At 37.5% G+C, this 27,282-nt stretch overlaps 1 protein-coding gene across 1 annotated transcript in view; it reads right to left on the bottom strand.

The window, feature by feature from the left end:
* LOC100543622 (sodium channel protein type 5 subunit alpha-like) overlaps positions 1–26,143 on the bottom strand; it is a 30,104-nt gene extending 3,961 nt beyond the window's left edge. The window contains exons 1-24 of the mRNA XM_085226974.1: positions 25,889–26,143; positions 24,771–24,892; positions 23,140–23,250; positions 21,748–21,876; positions 20,912–21,003; positions 19,964–20,185; positions 18,212–18,269; positions 17,523–17,664; positions 16,840–17,037; positions 15,732–15,911; positions 14,792–15,193; positions 14,116–14,242; positions 11,896–12,134; positions 11,348–11,548; positions 10,250–10,603; positions 8,686–9,120; positions 7,869–8,015; positions 6,621–6,741; positions 6,046–6,200; positions 5,269–5,442; positions 4,762–4,869; positions 2,867–3,145; positions 2,180–2,233; positions 263–400 (exon numbers count right to left, since the gene is read on the bottom strand). Of these exons, the coding sequence (XP_085083100.1) occupies positions 263–400; positions 2,180–2,233; positions 2,867–3,145; positions 4,762–4,869; positions 5,269–5,442; positions 6,046–6,200; positions 6,621–6,741; positions 7,869–8,015; positions 8,686–9,120; positions 10,250–10,603; positions 11,348–11,548; positions 11,896–12,134; positions 14,116–14,242; positions 14,792–15,193; positions 15,732–15,911; positions 16,840–17,037; positions 17,523–17,664; positions 18,212–18,269; positions 19,964–20,185; positions 20,912–21,003; positions 21,748–21,876; positions 23,140–23,250; positions 24,771–24,892; positions 25,889–26,143 (4,443 nt within the window). The remainder of the gene's footprint in view (positions 1–262; positions 401–2,179; positions 2,234–2,866; positions 3,146–4,761; positions 4,870–5,268; positions 5,443–6,045; positions 6,201–6,620; positions 6,742–7,868; positions 8,016–8,685; positions 9,121–10,249; positions 10,604–11,347; positions 11,549–11,895; positions 12,135–14,115; positions 14,243–14,791; positions 15,194–15,731; positions 15,912–16,839; positions 17,038–17,522; positions 17,665–18,211; positions 18,270–19,963; positions 20,186–20,911; positions 21,004–21,747; positions 21,877–23,139; positions 23,251–24,770; positions 24,893–25,888) is intronic.
* Positions 26,144–27,282: the final 1,139 nt, after the last annotated feature.

Genomic DNA, 27,282 nt, shown 5'->3' with positions numbered 1-27,282 from the left:
GACTCAGTACCAAGGCAGGGAGCAATATTTATGGGGGTGAAGTGAGATGTCATTGCCTCTGAAGCATTGGGAATGAGCTGAGTGTTCCAGCTATCGTGGAGCAGAAAGGAGCATGAGCCTCACCCTGCATGCTACTTCTGCTTATGCTCTAGTAGATGTAAATTAAAGTTTTATAAATTACATACAGCAAGGACATTATTCTCAAAAAGGCAGCATTGCTGGTGATACAGTAGGTGCCTGGGAGCACAATCAATATACTTATCTTTTTCTTTTGTTGGTTGAAATTGTCTATAATAACACCAACAAAGAGATTCAGAGTAAAGAAAGATCCAAAGATGATGAAGGTCACGAAGTAGAGATACATAAATAAATTGTGCTCCATTCTTGGCTGCTCATTTTTCTGCAGGAATGAAAAACAACATGAAACACGACCTGTAATGTAACATGGGTCCAATTCAGAATAATCTTTGCATTGCAGATCCTCTAACAAATTGATTCCAGGAGGAACTAAAACTTACAGCTTTACTGCTAGTTCTGACAAAATCACTGTAGCTTAAAACCACAAAACCTCATAATATGAAATGTTCTGTCTGTGATACTGTTGGAACATGAAATCATAGAAGAAAATAACAATTGCTGTGAAATTCTAGGACTTCACAGAAGACAAAGGGACATTTTTGCTCGTGCTGACTACTATCCCTTTTGAAACTGAACACAATTGTTATGAAATGATACGTTTCAGTATTACTGACCTATTGAAAATGTGGCTCAAACTAATGATACTGCAAAGCATTAATACCATAAGACTTTGTTAATTTCTTTTATTTTTTTTTTTTATTTATGATGTTTATGTAGCTTCTGGCTAGGTTGGTGTAGAAGAGGATAATTTAATTCGTACTGATACTGAATATATTTGCACTGAGGAATTTATAGAAGAAAAATTGCTCTTAGCTTAGTGGTGAATGAGGTTTAGTTTTAGAGTGTTTGGGGTTTTTTTGTTTGTTTTGTTTTTTTTTTAATTTGTTTGTTTGTTTTGCACAAAAGCTGATCTTTCTTTCCATTTCAGTCTTGACTTGCAATCTTACTATAGGTACTTGATGGAGTCCTCATTAAGTCAACAGAAACAGTCACTAAATTGGACTTCCTTGACGTGATTTCACAAACATTTCAGAAGTATCAGTTCTGCTTCTTCCAATGTGAATGGGAGCTGTCAAGGGCTCAGTAGTTAAAAAATCAAATAAACTGTCTAGAAGACTAATTCCAAGCTCATGCCAATAGAAATATTGGCCTAGGTATATTTTTTCCGATGTAGCAAAAACAAACATACGAACATAAAGGAACAAAACCCAACCCAACCAACTTTCGTTCATGGCCGTTATAAATGACAATAATAAAACCAAATTTGTTTTCCACATTGGAACATTATATGTATATATATATTTCTACATGGTTACTTCTTTATCTAATTGTTATAGCCTCTTAGTTTTAAATTCTTTGCCTCTAAAGACCCATTACTTTTTTTTCCTTAACACTGAATGGATCTTCTGATAAGACAGTAAATGCTACCAGCAGGATAAACAGTAGACTAAATGGTGCTACTGGTGATGCCTGACCACGTACATTATATGATTGCTTATCTAGTTCGATTCACTTGATTTGTTTCATTCTTGATGAAGTTTGGTCTTATGTTTTGATCTGTGTCACTGTAGCAGTTACAGGTTTATTCATAGCTCAAGTTTCATACAAGATGATGTGTGAAAGTAGGTGCCTCCATGAAATCCCCTGGTATCTGACAGACTTCCAGTGATTAGGAGGGACAGTGAAAATTAAAGAGGTGCTCAGCTTACCAGAAGAGATAGTCAGGGTGAGCTGAAATCCCTCTGAGCGTACTGACTAGATCTCCATCACCTATAGAGGGGACTTGGAGGTGAACTCACATGGCGACCTTACACTGCAGGTAACTGCATTCAGGTGAATGCATCTGAAGTTGAATCTCACTATCCATTAGAGCAAATCAGCATCAGGATAGTGCAGGTTCATTCGCAGAGAAAAGTGCTTGCATCAGCTGATAAAAGGCATTACTGGAAAGCTCTAGCATCACCATCAAGCATCACAGTGTAAAAATCACAATGAATTTGCAGAATCACATAGAGATGTTTAACATAAAACGTCAACTGACCTCTCGCGAGTCTACTGCTGCATACATGATCTCCATCCAACCTTTAAATGTCGCCTAGGATGAAAGATTATCAAAAACACATTGAACTCCTAGAGTAAAAGTCTTTGCATCATATTCAGTATCCAAATGGCACTGGCTGGGGAAAGAGGCTTTACTGTAGTCATAAACACCTAAAACCAAATGACTTCAGGGACAATTATCACTGCTGTATGTGACAGCCTCTGCCCTTACAGGAAGGAAAAGCCTAGCACGATGGAACAGACCACACTGTTCTATAATCCTGCCATGACAAACCTTCACCAGCCTGGTCTACTAAGTGCCTCACAGCCCACATGGCTGAGCAAATCGGTAGCAGATTAGGTCAGTACTCTATCCACATATCCTTTCTAAGGCTGACTCCAGCTCTCAGGCTCATGAATTGGTTTTATTATCCAGGGAGACTAGCACAGCATTCATCTGACACATATTTTATCCCTAAAAAAAAGCATGGTGGGGTTCCAGTTTGTCCCCATGTTAGAATATCTCAATGTTTTCAATTTTCATTCACTAACAGCACTGGTCTTTGATCAGCCAGCTATGAGGTAAGAAAAGGCTGTTGACTCTGTTTTTCGCCATCCATGGAGATGAGTTAGAGGTTGGCAGGTCTGTCTGACTTGACATTGGCAAGTGAAGGCAAGCAGCACTTACCACCTGAAGAAGAGCCAGGTAGCCAGAGCCAACGTTGTCAAAGTTGACTTTAACATTGACCCAGAATATTTTTCCTGTGTGATTCCATGCTTTACAGTCTGCTTTGTCATTGATAGAACCATCCAATTCTGAATTTTCTTCTGTTAGGTTGACACATTTCCCAAACTTCCCAGCAAACAGGTTGACTCCCATGATGCTAAAAATGAGCCAGAAGATGAGGCAGACGAGCAGAACGTTCATGATGGAAGGGATGGCTCCCACAAGGGCATTGACCACCACCTTGGGTGAAATGGGAGAGGAAAATTGCACTTAGTTGAACAAAGATGGACTCAAGTATCTGCTCAGTGCAATCAGCTGTTGTAAAAACTAAGCTGTCAATTAGTTTTGCAGCAATCGAAAATCTTATGTTTTCCACGTAAATATTTGTTACAGTTGATGTGGGTACCTTGAAAAAAGATTCAGAGATGTATAATCTTTATCTCTCAATGGAAGGGTTGGAATGTTTCATTTTGCTGTGACCTCTCAACTACAGATATAGACTACAATGCAAGTCCATCCTCTTTTGATGACTTTCCCTTGGTTTTGTTGGATTTTGCTTTCTTTATTACTTTTTAAAACAGAAGATTTATGGGTTATTCTCCCATAAGCATTAATGCAAATGACTGTATTATTAATGCTGTGGAAAGTAGTATTTCAAAAGGATTGGCAATGACTCTCCACTAGCATTTTGTTGGACCTATTTTTTAATGAATCATCATACTTGGGATCAACAGCTGTGATCTAAGGATCTGATTTGTGCTCTAGGATCCCAGAAGTAATTTTTGAGTATACACTAAGACATAACATTTTGCTTGACAAAATAAGACAGTGCAAAGTAATACAAATGCATCCAAGTATCACAGCCAGTGAACTTAGCATTCAGATAGCAATTTGTGAAGGTTTTTGGAAGCCTTGTCACAAGCATTCTGCATAGCAAAATGGAAACTATGATAGAACCTGGTTCAAAATTGACTTCAGCCATGGAAAGCTTGGTGCTAAATTAACAGAATGCATTAATTTCTCTGCATCTTCAGTGACAATATTGCAGAGAACTTGCAGCTTCACCTCCAAATGATATCAAAACAATTTATATTTCAGTTGCATCGAGGTTGCATTCCCATGTTAACGCGTAATGGAGATACAATGCACATTTATGCTATTTATGGTGACAAATCTGAGTGTATTCCTTAGACCACAGTTGAGTTCATACATTGCCATGGTTCACCACTGCTCTTTCACATGATAGTATATAGAAGTTTTGCATATGACTGATTTCCTCTTCATCTGTGCAACAACAGATTTCTGATCAGTCACATTCAACAGCTTCATGTTCCTAGCACTCCTTTGATGGAAAAAGGCAGCCAATATACAGAAAATCAGACCTACTTTTTGTAAGAATAATTATATAGGGAAAAATAGTTTTGATAAAGCATGCCTGAGCAGCCTAAAGATTTTGTAAACCAATTCAGTAAAAACTTACAGAACAGAGATGATTCTTTCCTCTGAATTAGCCTTTCCTGAGCATCTAAGAATGAAAATTGCTAACTCCAAATTCTTTTCCTCTACTTTGTTTTGGGTTCTGTCAGTACGACAGAAACACAGGAATGGCTGAGCAGCAAAGGAGTAAATTTCTTCCAGGTCTCATTTTAATTTCAACAGCATTTGAGATTGATCACTTGAGTGAAGTCTGTAAGGAGCAGCCAAGTGTAGAGGAACTCAGCAAAGGTGCTCTCAAGAATTTCATAAATCCTAAACTTGGCTTGGTGCAGACATGAGTTCACAAATATACAGCCAAGTGTTACGATACTATTACAACTTATTACAACTGACAGGCTTTAATTTGTATTCAGACTTACCCTCATCCCCTCAAATCGTGACAATGCTCTTAAGGGTCTCAGAGCTCGAAGAGTCCTAAGAGATTTCACACCATCAAGTGAACTACCTAAGATATTTATCAAAGAGATCTGAATGGGGAGACCAAACAAAGTATTAGCAACATTTTGGCATCTGTTTCTTTTATTCATACTGAAAATAAACAAATAAATAAAATAAAATAACATCAGTGCCTAGAGTACAATATCGTGATACAATCATTAATGGAGGCAAGAGTGTTTTCTTGATTTTATGTCCAGAAAAGAATTGGTGACTGTGCTGCTAAGTCTTGCCTCAGGATCTGCGTAGAGTCATAAAACCATAGAATGGCTTGGGTTGGAAGGGACCTTATAACTCATCCAATTCTGACCCTCAGCAGTGGGATGGTTGCCACCCACCAGATCAGGCTGCCCAGGGCCCCATCCAGCCTGGTCTTGAGCGTCTCCAGGGATGGGGTATACAAATGTAGAAATGCTGGATGCACAACTTACACCTACAATGAGGAAATCAAGCCAGCACCAGGCATTGGTGAAATACTTAGTGAAGCCATAAGCCACCCATTTCAGGATCATCTCCAGAAAGAAGACGAAAGTGAACAATCTGTCGAGGAACAACAACACAGCTTTGATGGTTTGTCTCTCGTTTATATGAATGTCTTCAAATGCCTGAAATCAAGATATACAAATAAATTCCAAAGTCAGAGATAAGCTTAAAACATGAAAGTCTAGAAACAAAAATGCCTCTTCATCATTCAGTACATAATTTACACAGATGTGAACCTCATCTTTTACTCAAATGTATGCCAGCTGGCAAGCTTGTAATTGTTCCTATCCTTTCTCTTTCCTTACAGTATACACACTCATGGACACATACAGACCATGCATTCTGGGATCTTAGGAAAGTACATTTTTAGATTTTTTTCTCAATAATTTTATACTTTCAAGAGAACTAACGTACTAAATATCATTTACATATTTTAGTGATATATAGAAACATTTACATTTCACAACTATGAAAGCCAGAAGAATCTAATGTACAATCAGAATGGAAACAGCTTGTGAGAGCTGAGTATTTTTAGCATTGTTCTCTCTAATTTGTAATAGTATGAATAATAAAACTGTGATAATTACAAGAGCAGATAAATGACTGCTCTTTTTCACCTGGAGTTCAAAGATATATCCTGTGTTTCCTGCCAAACGTAACTTATCTGGGTGCTATTAAAGCTAAAAATGCTTGTACAGAAATACATGAAATTGTGCTCCACAAACCAGGGCTCCGCTGCTCAGAAGAATCATGAATATGATAAAGGATTCAAACCAGGAGTGCTCAACAATTTGGTAACAGGTTTTCCTCAGATTCCACCATGTTTTTCCTCCAAAATTTATGGCTCTACCCTTACAGCAACGAAAGTATCGAACACAACCTGCAAGTGAGAGATAATGATTGCAAGTAATGAAAGCACGTGCAGATCAAGGGCAAATCTGATGTGCATTGTTCTGGTGCCCACTGTCAGGTGAGGTCTGATTTTATTCTCTTCTCTTGGGTTAATCCAAAACTGATTTTGACTCTGTCCAGCAGAGCAGAGTTCACCTCACCTTTCTATAATTATCTACTCTTTGGTGTTCTGGTCTTCACCACATAGAAGCAATCCTCTGGTTTTTAAGGAAAGAGAGTTTATTTTTCTGGTGGCACAATCTCTCTATTCACTACACAGAGACAATGCCCGAATCACTTGTTGACATCTAAAATTAAGTAAAATTAATCTCCACCGATCAGCTCTGGATTCCCAGAACAACAGGATTATTTTTGACACTTCACAACCATGTAACCATGAGAACCTTACCTTCTGAAAAACATTTTTCTGGAGTCTTCTTGTCTTCAGCAAACTCTGGAATCTGCCTCAACAGATCTTCAGGGTTTGTCAGATCCACTGTGCTGCCTTCGGAAGAGCTGACAGAGTCAAACTACCAAGCAAAAGAAGATCAGGTATTGATTCTCCCTACATTCAATTCCAAATGAATAAGATCAATGAGCAAATAACATTCAAAATAAAAACTTCATTATATGATAATATTTCAAGTAGAGTTAAGAATGGAATAGACTTTATGACTTTAAATGTAAGCTTGGAATTACCAATAGGTGCATTCAAATAGGAGCAAAAGACGTATATCTATCAGTACAGTATCTATCCACATAAAACAATTTTAACTGCTTAATAAGCTCATAAATTAGAGATATTTAAACTTGCTTTCAACTACACACAGTCCTCAGTGGGCTAAAACCAGAAAAATCTAGGAAAATACATTCTAACAGGAGAAACAGATAAATATTCTGAATATCCGTTAGAGTATTTAAGAATTAGAAATTGGAATTGTATCCAATGTATATGTTATCCATTTCAAAAGCTTTTCTTTGTTCCTCCAGACATACATATAATGTACAATGAGTCAGCTGTTTGTTACAAATGATTTACACTTGGATTTTGTTTGGGGATTTTTTTTGTGTGTATTGCTGAAGAAGAGCTCATTTTCTTGGATGTTTTCCTAATTCAGAATTATCCTTAATTTATTTATGAATCATAATGAGAAACTCATTTATCATACTACTTTTCTTGAAACTGAGATATTTATGACACAGGTTGGCTTGCTGGAATTTCCCAGTTATGCCTGGAAGTATCTCTATCCTTTAATGAAATATTTTGTCACCCTTTTTTTTTTTTTTTTTTTTTTTTGGTAGACTCTAATTTCAAGAAATGGAAATCAGCAGAGAATTTTATAATTTTATAAATTATTTATTTGAATCAAATAAATCAAAACACCTCTCCATTCCTAAATACTTTTCTTTCCTACATACACATATATATATATATATATATATTTTTTTTTTCTTAAAGATCAATATTTGGACACCCAGCACAGGTTCATTTTCATTCACAGAATTCACAACCATCATTAATCAGCCAGACTGGTACAGTGCTGCTGCCACCACTGAAATCCAGTCCATCGAGTCCATGAGCAGAAGTGTATCCAAGCCTAACCAGCACTGAAAAATCAACATCATACAAGCTATCTACGTATATCTACATATTTACCTCTTTATGCTCTGCTGATGATGGTTCAACCTTCCTATCTTTTCCTAGGTAAAGCACACTGAATTCTTCAGAGGAAAGTCCTGACACTTTACTCCAGCTTCCTGAGGTTTTCCCTCTTTCCCCTCTTTGCCTCAGGTGATTTTCCTCCTGAAAATAATCTGTGGATTAGCAGGGTTCTCTTTTTCCTTTTTTGGGGGATGGGTAAATTGGAAAGAAAAGAAAAATAAGTCGTACATTTCATTTAAAGGGGGATGCTCTGGACAGAAGTCATAGAAATGATCCTTTTGAATGATATTACCTAGCAATAGAGATAGGGAAAATTTCCCTAAAGGCCATAGAGCAACAAAGAATTAGTAATTCAGTGAGCTGCTTAACACCTGGATCTTGAGACTACTTTTGCATAGGAATTAAAAGGGAAACTTCATATGGGAAACACTGAGACAAGAAAAGGACATTTTAAAAGGTTCCAAATGATCAATTTACTCTCATTCTAAACATTTCTAATTGGTTCAAAATTTCTTAACTGTGGAAATGCGGGTCAGGTATTCTACCTTGTGCCAGAGAGAGTCTTCTACCATGCATTTATCTTTCAGTATGCGTGCACCCTAATATAGAATTGTAGAATCATAGAATGTCTTGGGTTGGAAGGACCCTCGAGGATCATCAGGTTCCAACCCCCTGCCATAAGCATGGTTGCCAACCACTAGATCTAGTACAAGATCTGGCTGCCCAGAACCCTATCCAACCTGGCCTTGAACATGTCCAGGGGGGTTTGATCTGGGAGAGATTTTGATCCCCAAACAAGCAGATTTATTACCTGTTTACTGTATTCTGTGTCTGAAAACATGCTCAGTTTATCTTCATCTTCAAAACCCTCACTTGTATTTTCTTCCTCAGCAATAGGGACACAAACAAATACATTGGGATTGGTAATAAAATCATCAAGACCTGAGCATATTTCCCCATTTTTTTCAGCCCATTCAATATTGTAATTGTCTTTACAATTTTTTCTTTCTTTTCCCAAACCCAGTTGGTTCTGGGCAGTCAATTTGTTCTTCTTCTTCTGCGCTTTCTTTAGATGCTTGAGCTTTCCACAACAGGTGTTCCACACAACACTCTTCACAAAGTGCAGTCCCTTATGAATCCGAGCAAAGGCAATCCGTAGATTGTTCATCTCTCCATCATCTTCTGCTGTTTGGAGACAGTCAGTACTGAAGGAATTCAGCAGCAGAGCAATGAAGAGGTTGAGTACCTAAAAGTCATTGAAATAATGGTAAAAAGTCTGGAAAATTACATTCTAAAGTCTAAATTCTAATGCAGAAAACAAATGTTACAAAAGCTCAGCCTGACTGATCAAATGAAAACAAGGCAAAAATGAGATGGCTACAGCATCACAGAATGGTTTGGGTTGGAGGGGACCTTTAAGAACATCTAGTTCCAGCCCCCCTGCTATAGGCAGAGCATCCTCTCACTAGGCCAGGTTGCTCATAGTCCCATCCAGCCTGGTGCCTTGAACATTTCCAGGGAGGAGCATTTACGGCCTCTCCGGGCAACCTGTTCTATGACCAACCAGATTACAGTTGATGAATTAAATTTCCCACTCAGAAAGCTCGATGTTCCCATATAACTCTTCCCCCTAAAAGTTACTTAAAATCGTGTATATTTATTTGATCAAAACAACTTTCAAACATTACAGTAGTAACAAATACTGTGGTCACTGCCAATCAGTTTAATGACAACTCTCCTCATCAAACTAGAGTTAAATCAGTCCTATGTGGAAGTTTCCCAACTGGGATGTAAAATCAGATTCTGGCACAGCAATATTGTTAAACATACAACATTGATGGAAAAAAAATCAAAATCAAGAGAGGCTCAAAGAGAAGTTTTCTCCCTGTTTCTGAGTGTCGTCCTCCCCTCCATCACTTATTTACTTAAATGCAATGGGAGAATGAAACAGAATTATTCATAAGTCTTCTGATCCCATTTGGGATTACACTACTCAATTTTTCTGCTTTCAGAACTGGGCAAATAACACGCGGATCCACAGCAGGATCTTCACGGAAGTGACTGGCATAAACTGTAGCTCTTGCTATGTAAACAGACTTCCAGAGAATTCATCTATAGAGATGATTAAAGAAAATCCCCATTTAAGCGATACAAGCGTAGATTCTGTTATTGCTGATAAGGATCTTGGAAAACTTGAAAATTTGAAAAAAAGAGCAGCAGCTCAATGGCAAAAGGTAAAGCAGGCTTTTACAGACTAACAGACACAGATAAATGTTCTAAATGTGCTTTAGGGATCTACTATTTATTGATGAAAAGGCAGTTAAGTTGATTCTAACATCGACAAGATAAAGAGAAGAAAATATTGGAAAACTCACCACTAAATTTCCTATTACCATGACCAGCAGAAAGACAAGAAGGCACAGTGGTTTTTCAGCTACCACCATGCAGTCCCACATGGTCTCAATCCATTCTCCACACAGAATTCGGAAAATGACAAGGAATGAATGGAAGAAGTCCATCATGTGCCAGCGTATTTCACCATTTTTTTTTATTTTATCACCGTGGATCCTATAGCTTCCCCCAAAGAGCTGCACCCCTACTATAGCAAAAATGAAAACGGTGATTGCCAAGACGAGGGTCAGGTTACTCAGCGCGCCCAGGGAGTTACCAATGATTTTAATGAGGGTGTTTAAAGTTGGCCAGGACTTTGCTAGTTTGAAGACCCTCAGCTGTGTGAAAACATAAAAAGTTGTGTTAGAGATCAGCAGAGATAACCCACCTTTCTGCTGTTCAAACCCATAAAAACCATTTCTTAGACACTGTCCAGCAATATAATGTTTGTGGCATTGTGACACTAACACTTTTAGAATAGTATTTATAGATTTATTTTCCCAAGAACTGAACAACATCCCAGAAATAAACCAACAACCTCCTTGAGGGCCTGGCTACCCTTAGTTCTGGTAAGTGCTTGGCCCACACAGGCAGGAATTTGTATGAAGTGCTTGATGTAGAACGTTGTGCACAATTTAAATGCAACACAAATGATCAAAGCTAGGGGACCAGCCATTGTATTACAATAAAAGATCTTTCTTTTTGCAGCACAGCCCCAATCAGTCCACAGTACACAGTATGAATACCTTAACGTTACGTTATGACTTTTAAGTATTCTTCTTTCCATATTTGTATTAGGACAATTTTTTATAAGGCTATTTGGGTTAGTATTTCATTTTTTTACTTCTGATTATAACACCTATATTCTGGAAGATATTTTTTTTCTGAATACTTCTTACTATTTTAAGTGGAAATATATACGGCATTAAACTTCAACTCTAACATTACAAGTTTAACGCTATGTTTCTTATTCCCACTGCTGAGAAAATAAATAATTTCCTGCATCCTAACTACAAACAACAGAAGTACTCTCTATTACATTCACAAAATAAAGTTGAATAGAATGTATATGTAAGGCTTACCAGTCTGAAGGACCGTAAAACTGTCAGGGTTCCTCCTTTTCGCCTTTCTTTTTTGCTTCCATATCTGGGTAAACTCAACTCAATTAAACTCAATGTGACAATTATGCTGTCAAAAATATTCCAGGGCTGCTGAAAATAATAGTAGGGATCTAGAGCAATGATTTTTAAGACCATTTCTGCAGTGAAGATTCCTGTAAAGATCTGTAATCAAGAAACAGTAGCATCAGCCTAAAAGTTACCATTAATTAATCTTATCTTTAGAATATGTTTCACCAGTATGGCAAAATTCACGGATGCATCGATAAACCCAATTTTTATTAACTTCTAATGTACTTTCTGTTAAAATGGGAGAGTTGTTTTCTACTTGCTCAGAAGTACATTAGAACTCCATCAATAAAATCTTGGAATCGTCTGTATTAGAAATGTATGCTTCATAAATACAGAGTTTGCTAACCTTTCATTTTTACAGCTACTCTTTGTATCTCAAGTGAAAACACTCATCAATCAGTTTTTGGTATGAAAGGTCACGTGGTTGAAAATTTACTTACCGAGTTGCCCACACTAAGCATTAATTTAAAATTATGTGTCATATTATTGTGTTCCAGTGCCATAAACAGAGTATTCATCACAATGCAGAGCGTTATGGTGAGATCAATGAAGGGATCCTTTATGAAAGCAGCCACTTTTTTCTTGATTCTCAACCAAAGTGGACAACAGTTCCAAATTAGATACTTTAAAGCAAAATCTTTCAGGACTCTTGGGCATTTCTGTTGAGATTCTTCAAGTTCTAAAAACAAAAGAGAACTCCATTATAGTTAAATAATTGTTGCTGAGCAAGATGGTGAAAAAAAAATCGCATCAAGTACTCAAAAGACAAGAGAATAAAAAAAGAACCTCAAAATTCAGTTAGAGCCCCAGAGGTTCCCTGCTCATGTAGTCCTTACATCAGCTAGTAAGTCCAAGGGTAATGTAGCAGCTAAAACACATTTTTCCTAATATCCAAACTGGATATGAGGAAAAACTTCATAGAAAGAGTGGTTGGGCACTGGAGAAGGCTGCCTGGGAAGGTGGTGGAGTCACTGTCCTTGGAGGTATTCACGAACTGTGGAGATGTGGCTCTGAGGGACGTGGTGAGTGGGCATGGTAGGGGTGGGTTCGTGATCGGACTAGATGATCCTAGAAGATTTTTCCAATCTTAATGATTATATAATTTCATCTGATCCTTGTGTAGACATGTAGGACACTGACTGTATCACTGCTAACACCTTTGCTTCTATTGACTCCCTAGGGAGTAAACAGCAGATCCAAATGTTCAGATTGTAGATGAGACAAAACCAAACCACAGCACCTCAAGCTTCATCTTAGGCCAGTTTCATTGGAAAATTCATGACTATCATTTTTAAACTGATGCAAGCAACAACACATCTCCATTTTCTATAAGTAAAATATGGAAAGGAAACTGTTCTGGTGTTCTCATTTATAGGCTCTTGGTCAAATATAAAACTCCTTCCTTTTTTGAATACTAGTGTGTGCTCCAAAACACCTTTATACCCTGCTGAAGTCTTGTGCAAATTCATAGACCAACTAGAACTTACTAAACATTCCTACCATGCTTGTATTAAGCTTTAAGTAAAGTGATCTTCAAGGATGTGAAAATTTCTCAAAAGTCTGGTAATTTAGAACTGACTTTTATCCTTTTCTTCTTTGGACCTGTCCTTATTTCTTCCCACAGTTTAGATTTAATTTCTTCTCCAGATTCAAGTTCCAGATTCCACCCTACACTACTTATCCCAGTGTGATCACCCTGTCTTAACTCCAGGTTTAGCTCTTCTTTTTTTTTCCCTTCCTAATCAAATGCCTTCTTTAATCACGTGGTACAGATCTAGAATAGCCAGCATTCAGATCCCAGCAAAGACAACCTCCCTGCTCCCTATTCCAGTGCTCATTCTCAGGTTAATCTGTGGCCACATGAACAGGGTCCCAACAGCAATGGACCCAGTTACATGAAGATTCTGTTTCCATCCCAGTACACCACTGAATATCTGCATTTTAAATTTGAAAGCCAGGCTTTGGGTGATGTGTTCCAACTGTGATTTTCCAGCAGTGTACAGAAATTTAAGAAAAGGGGTTTCCCTAACACAGCACTACCAGCCTTGCTGTAACTCATTCTCCACAAATCAGTGATAAAGTTCCACATCAGGGACACAAAAACACATATTTTATTCTCACTGTTGTCCAGCAAACAATGAAAATTTAGTTGTTCTTTTTTTTTTTTTCCCAGAAAGATATGAAATGAAACTACTAGCCAGCAAAATAACAGTCGGTAATATAGCCCTCAGAAATTCACATAGAATGGTACATTAAGTGCTCAGCTCCCAGGAATTGCCACAATTAATTTTGCTTGTGTAATCTTAATGATTGAGTCTGCATGCATATTCATGATGGAGTAGCAGCCACAGGGCCAAGAGGAGAAGCCACTGCCCCAATCCTGCTTATCATGTCCCAGAGAAATTCCTCCCAACTATCATCACTCCAACCTCTTCCTCAGTTCTATGAAATGTGATATGAAAGGCAAAGGATAAGTTCTTGTACATGATGAATGTGCTATAACGCATTCTTTCTAATGAAAAAAAGGGCATAATTAGTCATGTAGTTCCTAACGATACATCTATAAATCTTTGTTAACTTTTAAGAAATGAATTGATATTTTGGTCTTTTACCCTAGCATTACTTCAGGATTGAAATGAGCATAATGAGGAGCCACTTACCCTCTAAGACACTGGTAATTATGCTGACTGCACTTGCTGCCCTTTGTCTCTGAAATGTCTCGTTAAAGTACTCCACTGATAGCTGAGGATGTAAATGCATCATGCTGCTCTCATCATTCACAGCTGGCTGCTTAAAGAAGTAAACACAATTAGGGAGATACCACAGGAATAAAATGAAGTAGGATGCAATGACGGGTAACTATGAAAGTTAATAGGAATGATGACATGCAGCCAAATAAATATACCTGCCTACAAGATGTAATAGTGTTTAGAACAAAGGTCCTACACATCAGTAATACTGCTACAGTAAATGGATCCCTCAAGCATGTAACAGCAACAGGGCAAATACAAAACTTGGAAATAAGTGTGAGGACAAACAGATCCAGTAGTCTTCCAGAGACTAATCGAAATGGAGAGAGATGAGTTGTAAAATAGTAACAGCATATCTCTACCCATTTGCTTGGGGGACCTACAGAAAAAGCTATTGATGCTAAAGGTGATGTATAGGCGAAGGACCTGGAGGTGCTGCTCAAAACAATCATCCTGGACAGGGCAAAGGATAAAACGACCTTCTGGTGAGTTACAATGTCAGCACTAGTAACCCAGCTAAAAAAATATACGCGTATGTGGAGAAACCATAATACAAAGACATACTTAAAATAGCATTTTTCCTTACCAGATCACCCTTCCCCAGATCTTCCATTACTGGAGGAAGCATTATCCCCTCAGAAGGGGCTGTATCTAAGCCATGCACCTTGCCGTTCCCTCCTCCCATCACCGAAATCAGGCCATTGCAGTCGTCCGCGTTGGCCCGCTTGCTGCTCTGCATGCAGCTTGGGGTGGCGGGGTGGGAGCCATAGCTCTTTTGGCTCGGCATGCTGGAGCGTCTTCCCACCTGTGGCACTGACATTGACCTGCCCTGGATCTTCTTCTCCCCTGTGCTGTGGGGTTCCTCATCCGCGGAATCCGCTTTGGAGTCAACTTCTAAAGCAGGTATTTGGAAATTGAACACACTGCCATGGCTAAGCCTGCGTTTCACCTGATTGGTGTTGGGACCATACAGCAAGCCAAGGAGGGACTGAAAGACCAAGAAATAAATAAAAGGAGAATGGCAGGATATCAAATAGAAGATTTGGGGAACAGATTAAAGTTTAGAGTTTCATAACATTTCTTATCAACCATAGCAAGTCCAAAACTCTTATTTAATTTAGATTATTCAAGAAGGATTTTGTTTAGGTTTTAAAAGACAGATAATAAAATACTGCTGGCTTTATCAGCTTTCTATGATAAGCATTATATTCATATTTTAAATGAGAATTTTTAAAAAGAAAGTGATGGCACTAGAGTTAAATTCTGATATTCTTTTTCTATTTCTCAGTGCTATAGACAATTTATTTTAACTGCTGTTACAACTTTTCTTCCATTCTTTGCTTATAGCATTTTCTTTTCAAAGTAAAGTTTACATATAATTCCTCCTTATCTCATAAGGTTGTTTATTTTAAAAGCTAAAGAGAGATCAGTGTTTGCAACAGGATTTACTTCGTGCTTTCAAGCAATTTATTGTAGCATTAAAATTGTAAAAGCTGCAAGGATCTCAGATTCAGACAATAGATTACCAACTTTCGTTGACTGTCTGTGAGCTGTGACTTGGGAAACTGATCTTCTTCATACTCTTCTATCCCCAAGGACTTATTTCTCTTTTTCCTATTGCTTCTTTCTTTGATTTCTTTGGCAGACAAAGGAGAGCCTTCAAAGGAGCTAATTGACAGGATATCAATCCCTTTCGCAGTCAGTGACTAAAATTAAAGCAAAAACACAGGTGGCATTTTTGCTGGTACTTACAAAATAAGTGGCAAGAAAACACTTCCGTGCTCTGTATTATTTTTTCTTAACAATCTGTGTTTCATAAAAGTTGGTAAAAATCTTCCAATATGTGATAAGAGTAAGAGCAAGAGAAAGAGAAATTTTGCAACATATGGAGCAGTGAACAATTTGCTATTTGCAGTATGTTACATGATCGTGTGTATTGCGCCTGCCAGGGGCAAAATAATCACACTAAAGCTCCTATTCCTCCATATGGCATAATTACTTACAATAAAAATACTCGGCTTGAAAGTAATGCTGTAGAATATATATTTATTTCCCCAAATAAACACTCAAAGAGTATTAAAATTCAGTCTTGCCACTGAAAATACAGTCCTATCCATAGGACTGTAGTCACGCTGTGGCTCACTTGCTTTCCCATACTGAATTTAGGATTTGAATGCTTTCAAAATTCAGAGCAATATTTCATTCCAGAAGCTTCTAAACTGTGTGAGTTACAGGTGACTTTTCACTGAAGTATAGTGGTCTTGGATGTTAATACATGTAAACACCTGAATTAATCTATATTCCTCTGCTCAGCAATCCACAGGGATGAAGCAGAAGATAGCCATATGTTACTTTGGAAGCTGATAGTCCATGGAACTTTATATTTTCCAGTTTTTAAAATTTCTTATTTTAAAGATCATTATCCACAAAAAAGGTCATTGTTGGAAAAACATGGAAAAAAAAATATGCATCAGAACTAGGAATTTCTCCTGTATCTAAGAATCACTGCTTTTAACAACATTTCTCCTCCCACAGATAACTATCATATATGGCTGGATACAGAGAGTGATGCATTTCCTTATGTCTAGTAACACAGCATTGAGATTAAACTTTGCAAGGACATAATTTACATACCTCCTGCTCTTTCTGTAATAATTCCATGGCTTCCCGAAATTTCCTTTCTTTTGCCTCTGTCTCAGCAATGGTGGCCTTATTCTGGTCTTCGTATGCCATTGTTACTACAGCCAGTATCAAATTGACTAGGTAAAACGAGCCCAGAAAGATGACCAGCATGAAGAAGAGTATATACACCTTCCCAGAAGCTCTGAGGGTCTGTAAGCACAACACCCCAGGGATAAAAATTACCATATTTAATACCAAATAGGTTTTCGGAAATTCTTTAGGGGCACTCAGATTTCTAGACAAAGTGCTTTAGGAAGATTAAAGAGAAATGTATCTCTCTCAGCCTTTTCTTCCCCATCTTTATAATGCCATCGCACATGAACCCACGATCACATAACATGCCCCATGAGGATGGCTGAGGAGGCTCTGTTGCATTTTGAAGGACAATAGAGAACCCTTTTAGCAATTTTTTTGAAGGCTGTAAGACAGCAGTGTAATAGGACTATACCTTGGAAGCACTTGAACACCCCTTTTTAGGGAGCTGAGGGGGGACCACAGCTTGCTGGAAGGGAGAAGAGGAGGGCACTATGACTTCTTGCTACTAGTTTTATTTGAGTTTTTCTCTCTAACCATTTTCTGCTTCAGATATTGCTCCATCTGGATGACTGGTTCTGAATAAAACACAAAGCTGGTACCTGCTGATACAGACGTTCCCAGTAGTCCTGGGTCATCAAGCGGAATAAGGAGAGAAAAGCCCAGCCAAATGTATCAAAACTGGTGAAACCGTAATCAGGATTTGGCCCAATTTTCTTGCATGTATATTCTGGAGGACAGGTCCTAGAGGTGATAGTAAGAAGTGCAGTTCTTTTAATTGAAGGTTTCGGAAAAACACTTCAGCTCATTTGAGAGTTTGGATTATTTATTTAGTTCTGCTTTTCATTATACTGAAAGCCAAACTTCTACTCCAGGCAGTAATTGGCTGGAAATTGGAGAAGTTAAAAAGCAGCACCTATAAGTCAGCAACAGAAAAAGAGAGGCTAGAAAAACCTGCTAAGCTAGGCTGGAAAAAACTGCTAACCCAGGCCAACCCCTTCATAACCATCCCCATGAGACCCTTCGTGTTTTCAACTCTAGCGCATCCATGGGGAAGAGAAAGATAGCCCTTCTGGAATTAATTTAGACCTGAATAAGGGAACTGCAGGTTTACACTTCATTCTCAACATGTGTTAAATTATCTGACTCCCACTGCAATTTACTGTCTGAGTTCTGCAGTCAAGGAAAGCCAGGAATCTCTATTTCATTTTCATTTCTTATAACAGAGCAAACAGAGAAGCATTGAGGCAAAGAAAAGTTCCAAACAAGAAATGTTCTGAAGTACATTTACCCAGCGCCAGGACCACATAGCAAGATGTCCGAGGTGCCCGGCTTAATGGCAAAGTGTTCTATAAACAAAAGAGAGGGAGAGAGAATGAGGAAATGTAAAACCAATACATTTTCTAGTCTGTATCCTCTACACTTGAATAGATGTGGTGGTAATACCAGTGAGCTGTAAGTGTATGTGTACACACATGCAAATCACTTCAAACAAATACAAAAAGAACACTAAAGGAAAAGAGATGGGTTTCCCTACACTCATAGCAACTGTTCCCTATTGCAAGAGGTCCTTTCCTCACTATACACAAGCTTCTCTATATGCATACATTTCAGACTGAGGGAATCCTTTAAAACAAAAAGCTTTTACAATATTATCTCTTTGGCTCATCTATAGAAGCCAACAAAGAACTGGAGGGTGCAGGCTCGAGAACAGCTTCACACTTGGCAACTACTAGCCTATTCTCTTGCCTGTGTCAATTGGCACTCTAAAAAAGAGTTTGGATATTTTTGGGGATAACATAGACCATTTCTGCTTCTAAGCAATAAAAAGAAAGTCCTGCTTGGAGGAGGAAGAAAGAGCCTTTGGCAATACAGATAAAAACCATGCCAGTCAAAAAACAGGTCCTAACCCCCAGCTGAGAAATACTGATTTGTCCATCAGGATGCTGAAGCCATGCCCTTTTCGATCTCTTCTATTTCTCTTTGCATGAATTACTCTAATGCCTGAGCTAGCAGTAGTCTGAAATTAATAGCTTCAATGCTAAGGAGTAATTAGTGCTATTAAGATGTGGTTTATTATCCCAGATGTAAGGGACATCTTATCTCTTCCTGATGCTTCTCAAATCTCAGCTGGACTTATCAGATAAGCCAGTGCGATTCAGAGCCAGCACGGGAATCCTTAATATCTGTTGTACTGTACCACATAAACACACCATGCAGGCTATTTTCTGCCCACGTTTTGTTTGGCTCTACTCCTGCTAACTGACAACAGTTTATCAGTTGATTCAGTGACTGAGATTCAGAAGATTATAACAATGTGTAGTGTCCATGTTGGAGTGGGAACTTCACGTTAGGATAGGATCAAAGCAGCCTTGGAAAATACATCAAAAAATCATTTAATTGAAAACTGGCCTTTCAACATGGCAACTCATAAATCCTGTAGGAAGGCTTGCCTTCTCCAGGCCTTTACACTACAAACATTCTGTCTTTTCAGATCCCTGCTCCACACTTCTGTCACCAGCTCCAGTCAAGTCATACATGAAAGATGTATATTTTATATACATATATATACTATACTATATATATATATACACACTCACTATATATATATCTATCTTATAGATAAAATACATACCTGATATAAGGTATGTATGCTATGAAGAAGAAAGTAATTTTGACTTTTAAAGAAATTCCTCTGTTCCAAGCTGAAGACAACATAACTAAGCAGCACAGAGAAGATACTAAAACTCTTCAAGATGTAGGGAAAGCCAAACTTTGCGGAATTACATCAGAGAATTACCTCATGTTTCATCTGTTGTCATGTGGTTCTCAGAAACGAAACATAGCTTGAAAAATTAGGAATGTTATTTGTTATAACGAAGGGAAGGGGAACTTTCCTGGATGGCTGCAAGCTGCTCTGGCAGTGTGAAGGGCATTATCAGGTAGCTGCTCACCCAGATATTCAACTTCACATGCAACAGTAGTTACACATGCACATGCAAGTCATTATAGTTCCAGATAAAGAATTAAGAAAAACAATTACCTGCATAATCAGCAAATGTTGCAAAGGATTCCCATGTTTTGTTATTTAAAAAATCCCTGATACTGGAATCTGTATAATTCTTCATGCACTTGTATCTCAGATTGCCCTTGAAAAGCTGGAGGCCTATGAGGGCAAAGACACTCAGGCAGAAAACGGTCAGGATCATCACATTGGCAAGTTTCTTAACAGACTGGATAAGTGCACCCACAATGACCTTGAGCCCTAGGGAGACAATATACAATGGGAAAAACATGATGAAAAATTGAGAGCAATTAATACAAGAACATTTTTTTTTGCATTTGATTGACCCGGATGTTCCATTATTCCCTTTAAGTTATCCAGGCAAGGATGAGGGACCAGGGCTAGTCTAGTGGATAGCCTTTACATACAGAAAGAGTAACATACATATGCAAACACTGAGAATCAATGATCAATCTGCATGCAATCATGAATGTGATCAAAAAGACCAGAAAGACAACATAAGGGCAGCACACTGGTTCTGGGTTTGCATTTAGTCACGAGGAAACAACCACTAACTTTATAACTAAGAGAAAAGTGGGAGAAAAGCAACAATAAAGAGTTGTCCCAAGGATGCAGAAATACATAGCCTGTTTTGTTGCCAGAGGTGTTTCTGTTGAACCATCACACGTAGACTAGCTAGAAGGACACTGTAAAATCAACATAATAACATGCTATCAAAATCGTTACTATATAATAAAATTAAACACAATATTGTTTATATTGCTTGATTTATTCTGGTTGGGAAAATATTTGTGCCTACCAATTAAGCTGCATCTGCAATCAGTGAAAGATATACAAAGAAAATAACAGGAAGGAAGGAAGGGATGAAGGAAGAGAGAAAGAAGGGAAAGGAGGAAAGAGGGGAAGGAAGATCCAACATTTTGATTGGAGTAAATAATCAGCTATAAATCACATAGGATTTCTTACCTGGGAGTACTGAAATGGTTTTTAAAGCTCTCAGAACCCTGAATGTCCGAAGGACCGACACACTCCCCAGGTTGCTGAATGCTCCCACAAACCTGTAGAGTCAGGACATCTTAATTAGAATAAACCAGACACTTATTTTAGTCTTTAACTTTTAATCATCCTGAGTGTATTTTGAATGTTAGCAAACTACATATCAAGAGGTTTTTTTGAGATTCATGCAAGAGAAAGCCTTTGCTGGATTATTTGAATTTACTCATAAGGTTTCTCTTTATTTGTGTGAAATATCTTAAAATGTTATGCACTTAAAATGTAAGGAAAGATATCACTCAGATTCAGATTGGTTCAGCCTGAACAACTGAATAACTTTATCTCCCTTCCATAGCTGCTTGTAATCACTATGAAAACTTTCTAATTATAGCAAACTAAAGCTTGGAACTGTGAATTTTGAATGTAATCCACTGTGCTGGTGTCCATACTTAGTGCTCTGTTCTCAAATGTACACTTTCATTCTCAACAGGAACTCATGTTGGACAGCACAGCTATTACACTGAAATGCATTCATTCGAGTAAAAGGGCCGCAGAGTGGTAGGAGATAGGGCCGAAGAGATTAACTGTATCTTACTCCATTTCCTTTTTGAAAGATAAGTGCATCATAGCTGAACATGGGAAGAGTCAATGGTTATTGACTCTAGATGGCCATCTGTACTAGATGGTTTCAGATATACCCTTTTTTAATTTTATTTTTTTCTACTGCAGACTGCCTTTGACAATCCAGTAATGAAATCTTTAAATATAGAGAAGTACAGGTGGTCCATATTTTATTTGTTCCCACTTACGCCATTACAATCACGCTGAAATCCAACCAGTTCCAGGGATCTCGAAGGAAAGTGAATTCATTTAGACAGAAGCCTCTTGCCAATATTTTTATCAATGATTCAAAAGTGTAAATGCCAGTGAAAGTAAATCTAAGTACCAAAGGAAAACAGCAACATTAGTAATTACTGTAAGAGGATAAGAGACAAACTATTTACTGTCTAGGCCAACAAATCAAGGGAACATCATGGAGAAGTGATGGAAAAACTCTTATTGATTTCAGGGTCTTTATACACAATTTGAGACAGTAGTTGACAACCATCCCATCATGGCTGCTAACAACACATACCTTTTTTTTTTTTTTTTTTGCATTCAGTAATTTCTTTCAAACTCTTCCATGTGTATCTCCAGAATCTGAGTAACACAGAACTTCCAGCTACTTGCTAAAATAAGGATCAAAATTCATGCCTCATTCTGGTTTCAAGTAGCCAAGTAAATGTAGGATATTCAGTGTATTATTTACTTGAGGTTCACTGCATCCACTTCTATACAGATGGTTAAAAAGCTTAGAGAAATGCAAAGCTAGAGGATTTTCAATTTAAGACAGCAATTATTCTTATTAATGGAAAATTATCAGTAAAAGCTCTTCTGGACTTATTGAGCGCACTTATTTCAACAAGGTAGCAATCTCCCTAAGGAACTCAAAAGGCATTCATTTGGTACTCAGTAAATGCAGTAGGAAATTATACATATGTAGTACTTCCCTCTTCATTTGGAAAGAATTATTCCAAAATTATTATTGAAATGCATTTGAACAGCAGTTTTGATGCCAACAGCAAGTATAACTCTTATCTAAACTTTAGTGCTCTCATAGGCAGGGAAGTGTCCTCTGGAGATATATGAATTAATACCATGAAGATTCTTGTTTCTGCTTGTCTAAGAGTTTGCCACTCCCAGCTGTTTCAGCATCAGAAATCATGAAACAGATTTTATAACTGTTTGGAAATTAATTAATTTGGAATCTTTTCCTTTATCTTGTGTTAGCACTAACAGAGATCATATTCTAACATTTTTATAAAGATATTATTATTATTTCTAATATTTTCATAAAAAGCAAATAGCTACCAAATAACTTCAGAAAGTAGGATAATGAACTGGAGTGGTAGGACAGACACGATGCTAGCTCAACAGAACTTCTACAGAATATTATCTACGCTAACACTCTCCTGTAACCCCATAATTACTATGGTTACTGAGTCCAGAGAAAAAAATACTGCCTCAAAGCAAAACCTTACTAATACAAGCAATAGTTTTCTAAACCCCTCATAAACTACCTTATATGAAAGATAGAGAGTGGGTTAAATAGTCAATTAGGGCTACAAAACTGAAATACATACACACCCACAGATACTTACTCGACATATTTGTTCCATGATGGAGATGTACTCCTAGAGGACTCATTCCGAGCCATGAACACACAATTAGTTATAATTGTGCATATTATAAACCAAGTGAATAATGTAAGACATGGGAGTGAAGGCAAAGGATACGACATCAAATTAGAAAGTAACATATCCCACTGTTTATGAAATTAATATTTTTAATACTTTTTAAAGCACACGCAAATACTGCAAGCACACATATTCACTGATTCTGAGTCACGTTAGATGACAACACGCTGCCCTTGTTATTTATGCCATCTTACTTGCTGTGAAGGTACTGGGCATTGCAGACTTGGTAAAATGATCCTTGACCACTGTGACAGAGCAAGAGAAAGGATGCCTTTTTAATTTAATTTCACAGCAAGAAAATTGTTAAATAGAGACTGTCTGACTCGCCCAAGGTCTCAGCAGCAACCAGGATATAACTGAAAACTGAATCCATTTGGTTTCACATAATCTCAGTTTTCTTTGCACAAGGAAGGTCGATACAAGCTTGTGTAAATAAAACATATTTTACTGTTCTGTTTCTACCTCTTCCTTCCTTTTTTACAACTTACACAATTCGTGGGGTTTTACCTTCAAATAAACTGGGAGCTTGACATTGCTGAGAGCAAAGGTTTGCAGGTAACAAATTGAAGAACTGATGATAATAAAGTAGTTCCCATACAACTCCAGTAGAAGTATGTTAATTTTTAAGTGAAATGAATAGTTCATAGAAGTTGAATAACCTCCAACGTCACTCACTCCTAAACTGTGAAATCTCTATTCTTACGTAGGGGCAGGGCAAAGTCTGCTATGATGTTTGTGGATGTCTCAAAGGATATTAGATGCCAACTCTTGGCTGGCAGCTATTCTCTGGAACCTACTGACTACAAGTTCTGAAAGAGAACACAGGCATTTAGCTCAAGTGTTCATACCTAAGACGAAATGCCTGACTCTGGAGTTGAACCTTACGTTAAGTGTCATACTACATCTTTGGCAACCTAGGATGTAGATGAGCATGTGAAAGACATCCACCTCCTTTCAATCACCAGTTCTTTCGGTCCTTCCAAAAAAATGTCTTGGATTTAACTGTAGGCACAGCCAAATATTGCCACAAACTCAGGAGATGGACCACAAGTGCTGAAACACCAATAACAGTCAACTTGTTACCCAAGGAAGCCCTCAGATGAGAGCTATCACTCCTCCAGGATGCCTGTATCCTACTATGACCACAACTTTGGATCTGTTTCAATACTACATGGAGGGGAGATGGCTGAAAACCTAGCCTCAATGCAGTAACATCACAGACTGCACTTATTCTGATTTATTCTTGAGTGAAAGCATTTTTGCTCTGGTCTCATTTTCAAGCACCAAAATGAAAAAATGCACTAATGAGTCCCATTTTCCAAGTGTGTGATTTGGTAGAAAGTAGAAAGTCAGGCTTCAAAACGTTGAGTACTCAAAACTCTATTATGTTCTTGTTCTATTTAGTAAAGACAATGGTAATATCTAAAGTTGTGTGGAATGAGGAAAGCCTAGAGACATTCAATGCTCTAAAACATAACAGGAAAGGATAACACAGATCTTTTTAACAAAAGAGAGTGAATGAAGCCAAAAAAGGATATGAATGTATGGAAATTTTAATTGCTGCTCTTCGGATTGGATGGAAAGGACTGAGGATCCATAAGGCTCGTGTAGCCGTGAACCGGAAGATTGTTTTCTGTTTGTTTATCACTATGAAGATCTTAAAAATAAATGTAAAGAAACAAAGTAAAACTTTCAGGAAGCTGAAGACAATATATTTTTTTTTTATTACACCTTGTTCTATGAAAGGCTTTGATGTTAACTTTTGTTTGCTTGTTTAAATGGGTAGACCGTAATATTTTGCAACACTTTTATCATAAACTGATGAATGAGTTAATATCCATTAAGTATCAGTGTGGAAAAAAAAAATCTCAGCATGAACTTCCTTTTTTAAACCTTGTTCCTTATGAAGAACACAAAATGAATTTTGCTTATGACTATTCTCTTTAGGTAAATTGGACCTCTGAATCAAGCTGTACAATGGTAGAAGAAAGAGCTGCAGACTTAAATGTTATTTGTCAATATGGATAGTGATCCTCTAGCTCTAAGACTGTAGAAATGAACTCAAATTACTTCTCAATTTCTCAAGCAATAAGCTTCATTTTTAATGGATTATTTCCCATTTCTCCTCTCTTTATTAAAAATTATTTTCTTCAAGCACACATGACTAGAATACAGAGCTTGAATAAGTACATTTAAACGGTTCACCAGCAAATATTTTATAGTAACTTTTATATTTGGGTGATCATACATTGTGCATGTTCACAGAGCACAACTGTTGAAACAGAGAGTTTAAAACCATGAAAATAAAGAACATTTCCAAAATTATTATCATTTCTGGTAAATCTGAGTCAAAACCCCATTTTCTTCCTTTGTCCATTTCACTTTTGGTGTTTCCATTCTGATTTAAATACTAATGCAGTTCATGATATTTAATTCCTGTAATTCAAAATTAAGTTGTTTTTTTTTTCTTTTTTCCTGAAAATTACAGCATGTCATTCAGCTATGCCAACTTCCCACACTGTTGTAACATAGGAAGGGATTATAGCTTTTCCAAAGGAGTATAAACAAGATCATTTAATAGATCATTCACGTGAACATTTTGTAGCCACATAACAAAACAAATTAAGGTGTAAACAGTTTGGTTGGCTCTAACCTTGCGATCTTTGTAGTATGGATCAAGGTCTTCCAGTGGTTCCCCAATGAGCTCTGGAGGAGGATTTCCATAGAGAGCTGGCAATTTCTGGAAAGCTTTTAGGTCAAGCTGAGGACGTGGCTTCTCCTTAGGTTTCTGGTCTAAGGTACTTTTTTGATGATCCTTCTTGGCAGCAATTCTCTTTTCAATGGCAGCCAAGGATTCTGGAGTGAATTTACGGAAGTTGTTGGTACCAGGTAGTAAGAAGTCAGCCATTTTTCATTCTTCTCTTCCTGTCAGTGATTCTATCCAAATAGAAAATGACTGAAAGAGAAATCAAAATTGGTAACTGGAGAACAGTTCAGTAATGAAAGTTAAAACTCTTCTTCCATGCATGCCATAAGCACACATTTCTCAGCCATCATGTTATAAAATATGTCAATGATCAATATGTTTTTCAACAAGATGTCTGTTCAGTATTGATTTTAAATTATGTGTATCTGATTGGATGGTGGAAGACCTCTAGAACTTTAAGAACGACCTCTAGAACTTTAAGAACGACCTCTAGAACTTTAAGAACGACCTCTAGAACTTTAAGAACGACCTCTAGAACTTTAAGAACGACCTCTAGAACTTTAAGAACCTATTAGCTTGAACACTCATGTTTGGACAAACATAGGGTGCTGGCTTAATTTAGTATTTGGAACTGGGATACTAAGAACCACTGAATGCAACATCATCAAATACACGGAAGCTACTTCTGCAATAGAAAGAACGTGTTTGAAAACAGCTAGTGCTGATGTAACCATTCAGATGTATAACCCATCCTTGTGGTGCTGAGGACATCAGCACAAGGACAAGCAGTGTCCAAGTGTTGTAAACATTGATGGAAATGGCGATACATCCTCAGCTTTCTCTGAAAAACCTTTCATTGCATAAACAGATTTACTGCTGAATGCTGTGCAACAATATCTAGAGAAGTGCCTCTTAGTGGCTGAAAAAGGTTTCTCCAGCCATTCCCTTCTAAGCTACCACTTTTTCACTCCTCCTGAAGATCACTTGGAACAGAGCTTTTGTTTTGTTTTTTTTAGGATTGAAGGGTTATGTGTAGATGTGTATTAGCTTCCCACACGGATTTTCACAAAGGACTTATTGCTTGTTTTATGAAGCATGTCTTCAAGGGCAGTGTTAGGTCACATTTATTTGGGTCACTCAGCAAATTTTAGTGGTTTCTGAAAAGGCTTTGATTACATTTTGGTAATCATTTTTGTAATTTGATTGCCACAGGAGGATGAATGAGACCTGATTTAACTTGTGACACATTGACTGACATGGACAGAAATAAGTTATCTTACAAATATCCATAAAAACTTGATATTTTCTACCCAATTTGTTGTCAGAACAACAACAATTAA

The sequence above is a fragment of the Meleagris gallopavo genome, chromosome 6, assembly GCF_905368555.1.
Source record: "Meleagris gallopavo chromosome 6, MGAL_WU_HG_1.1, whole genome shotgun sequence".
Taxonomy (NCBI): Eukaryota; Metazoa; Chordata; class Aves; order Galliformes; family Phasianidae; genus Meleagris; species Meleagris gallopavo.
This window is presented reverse-complemented; position numbering and strand designations above follow the sequence as displayed.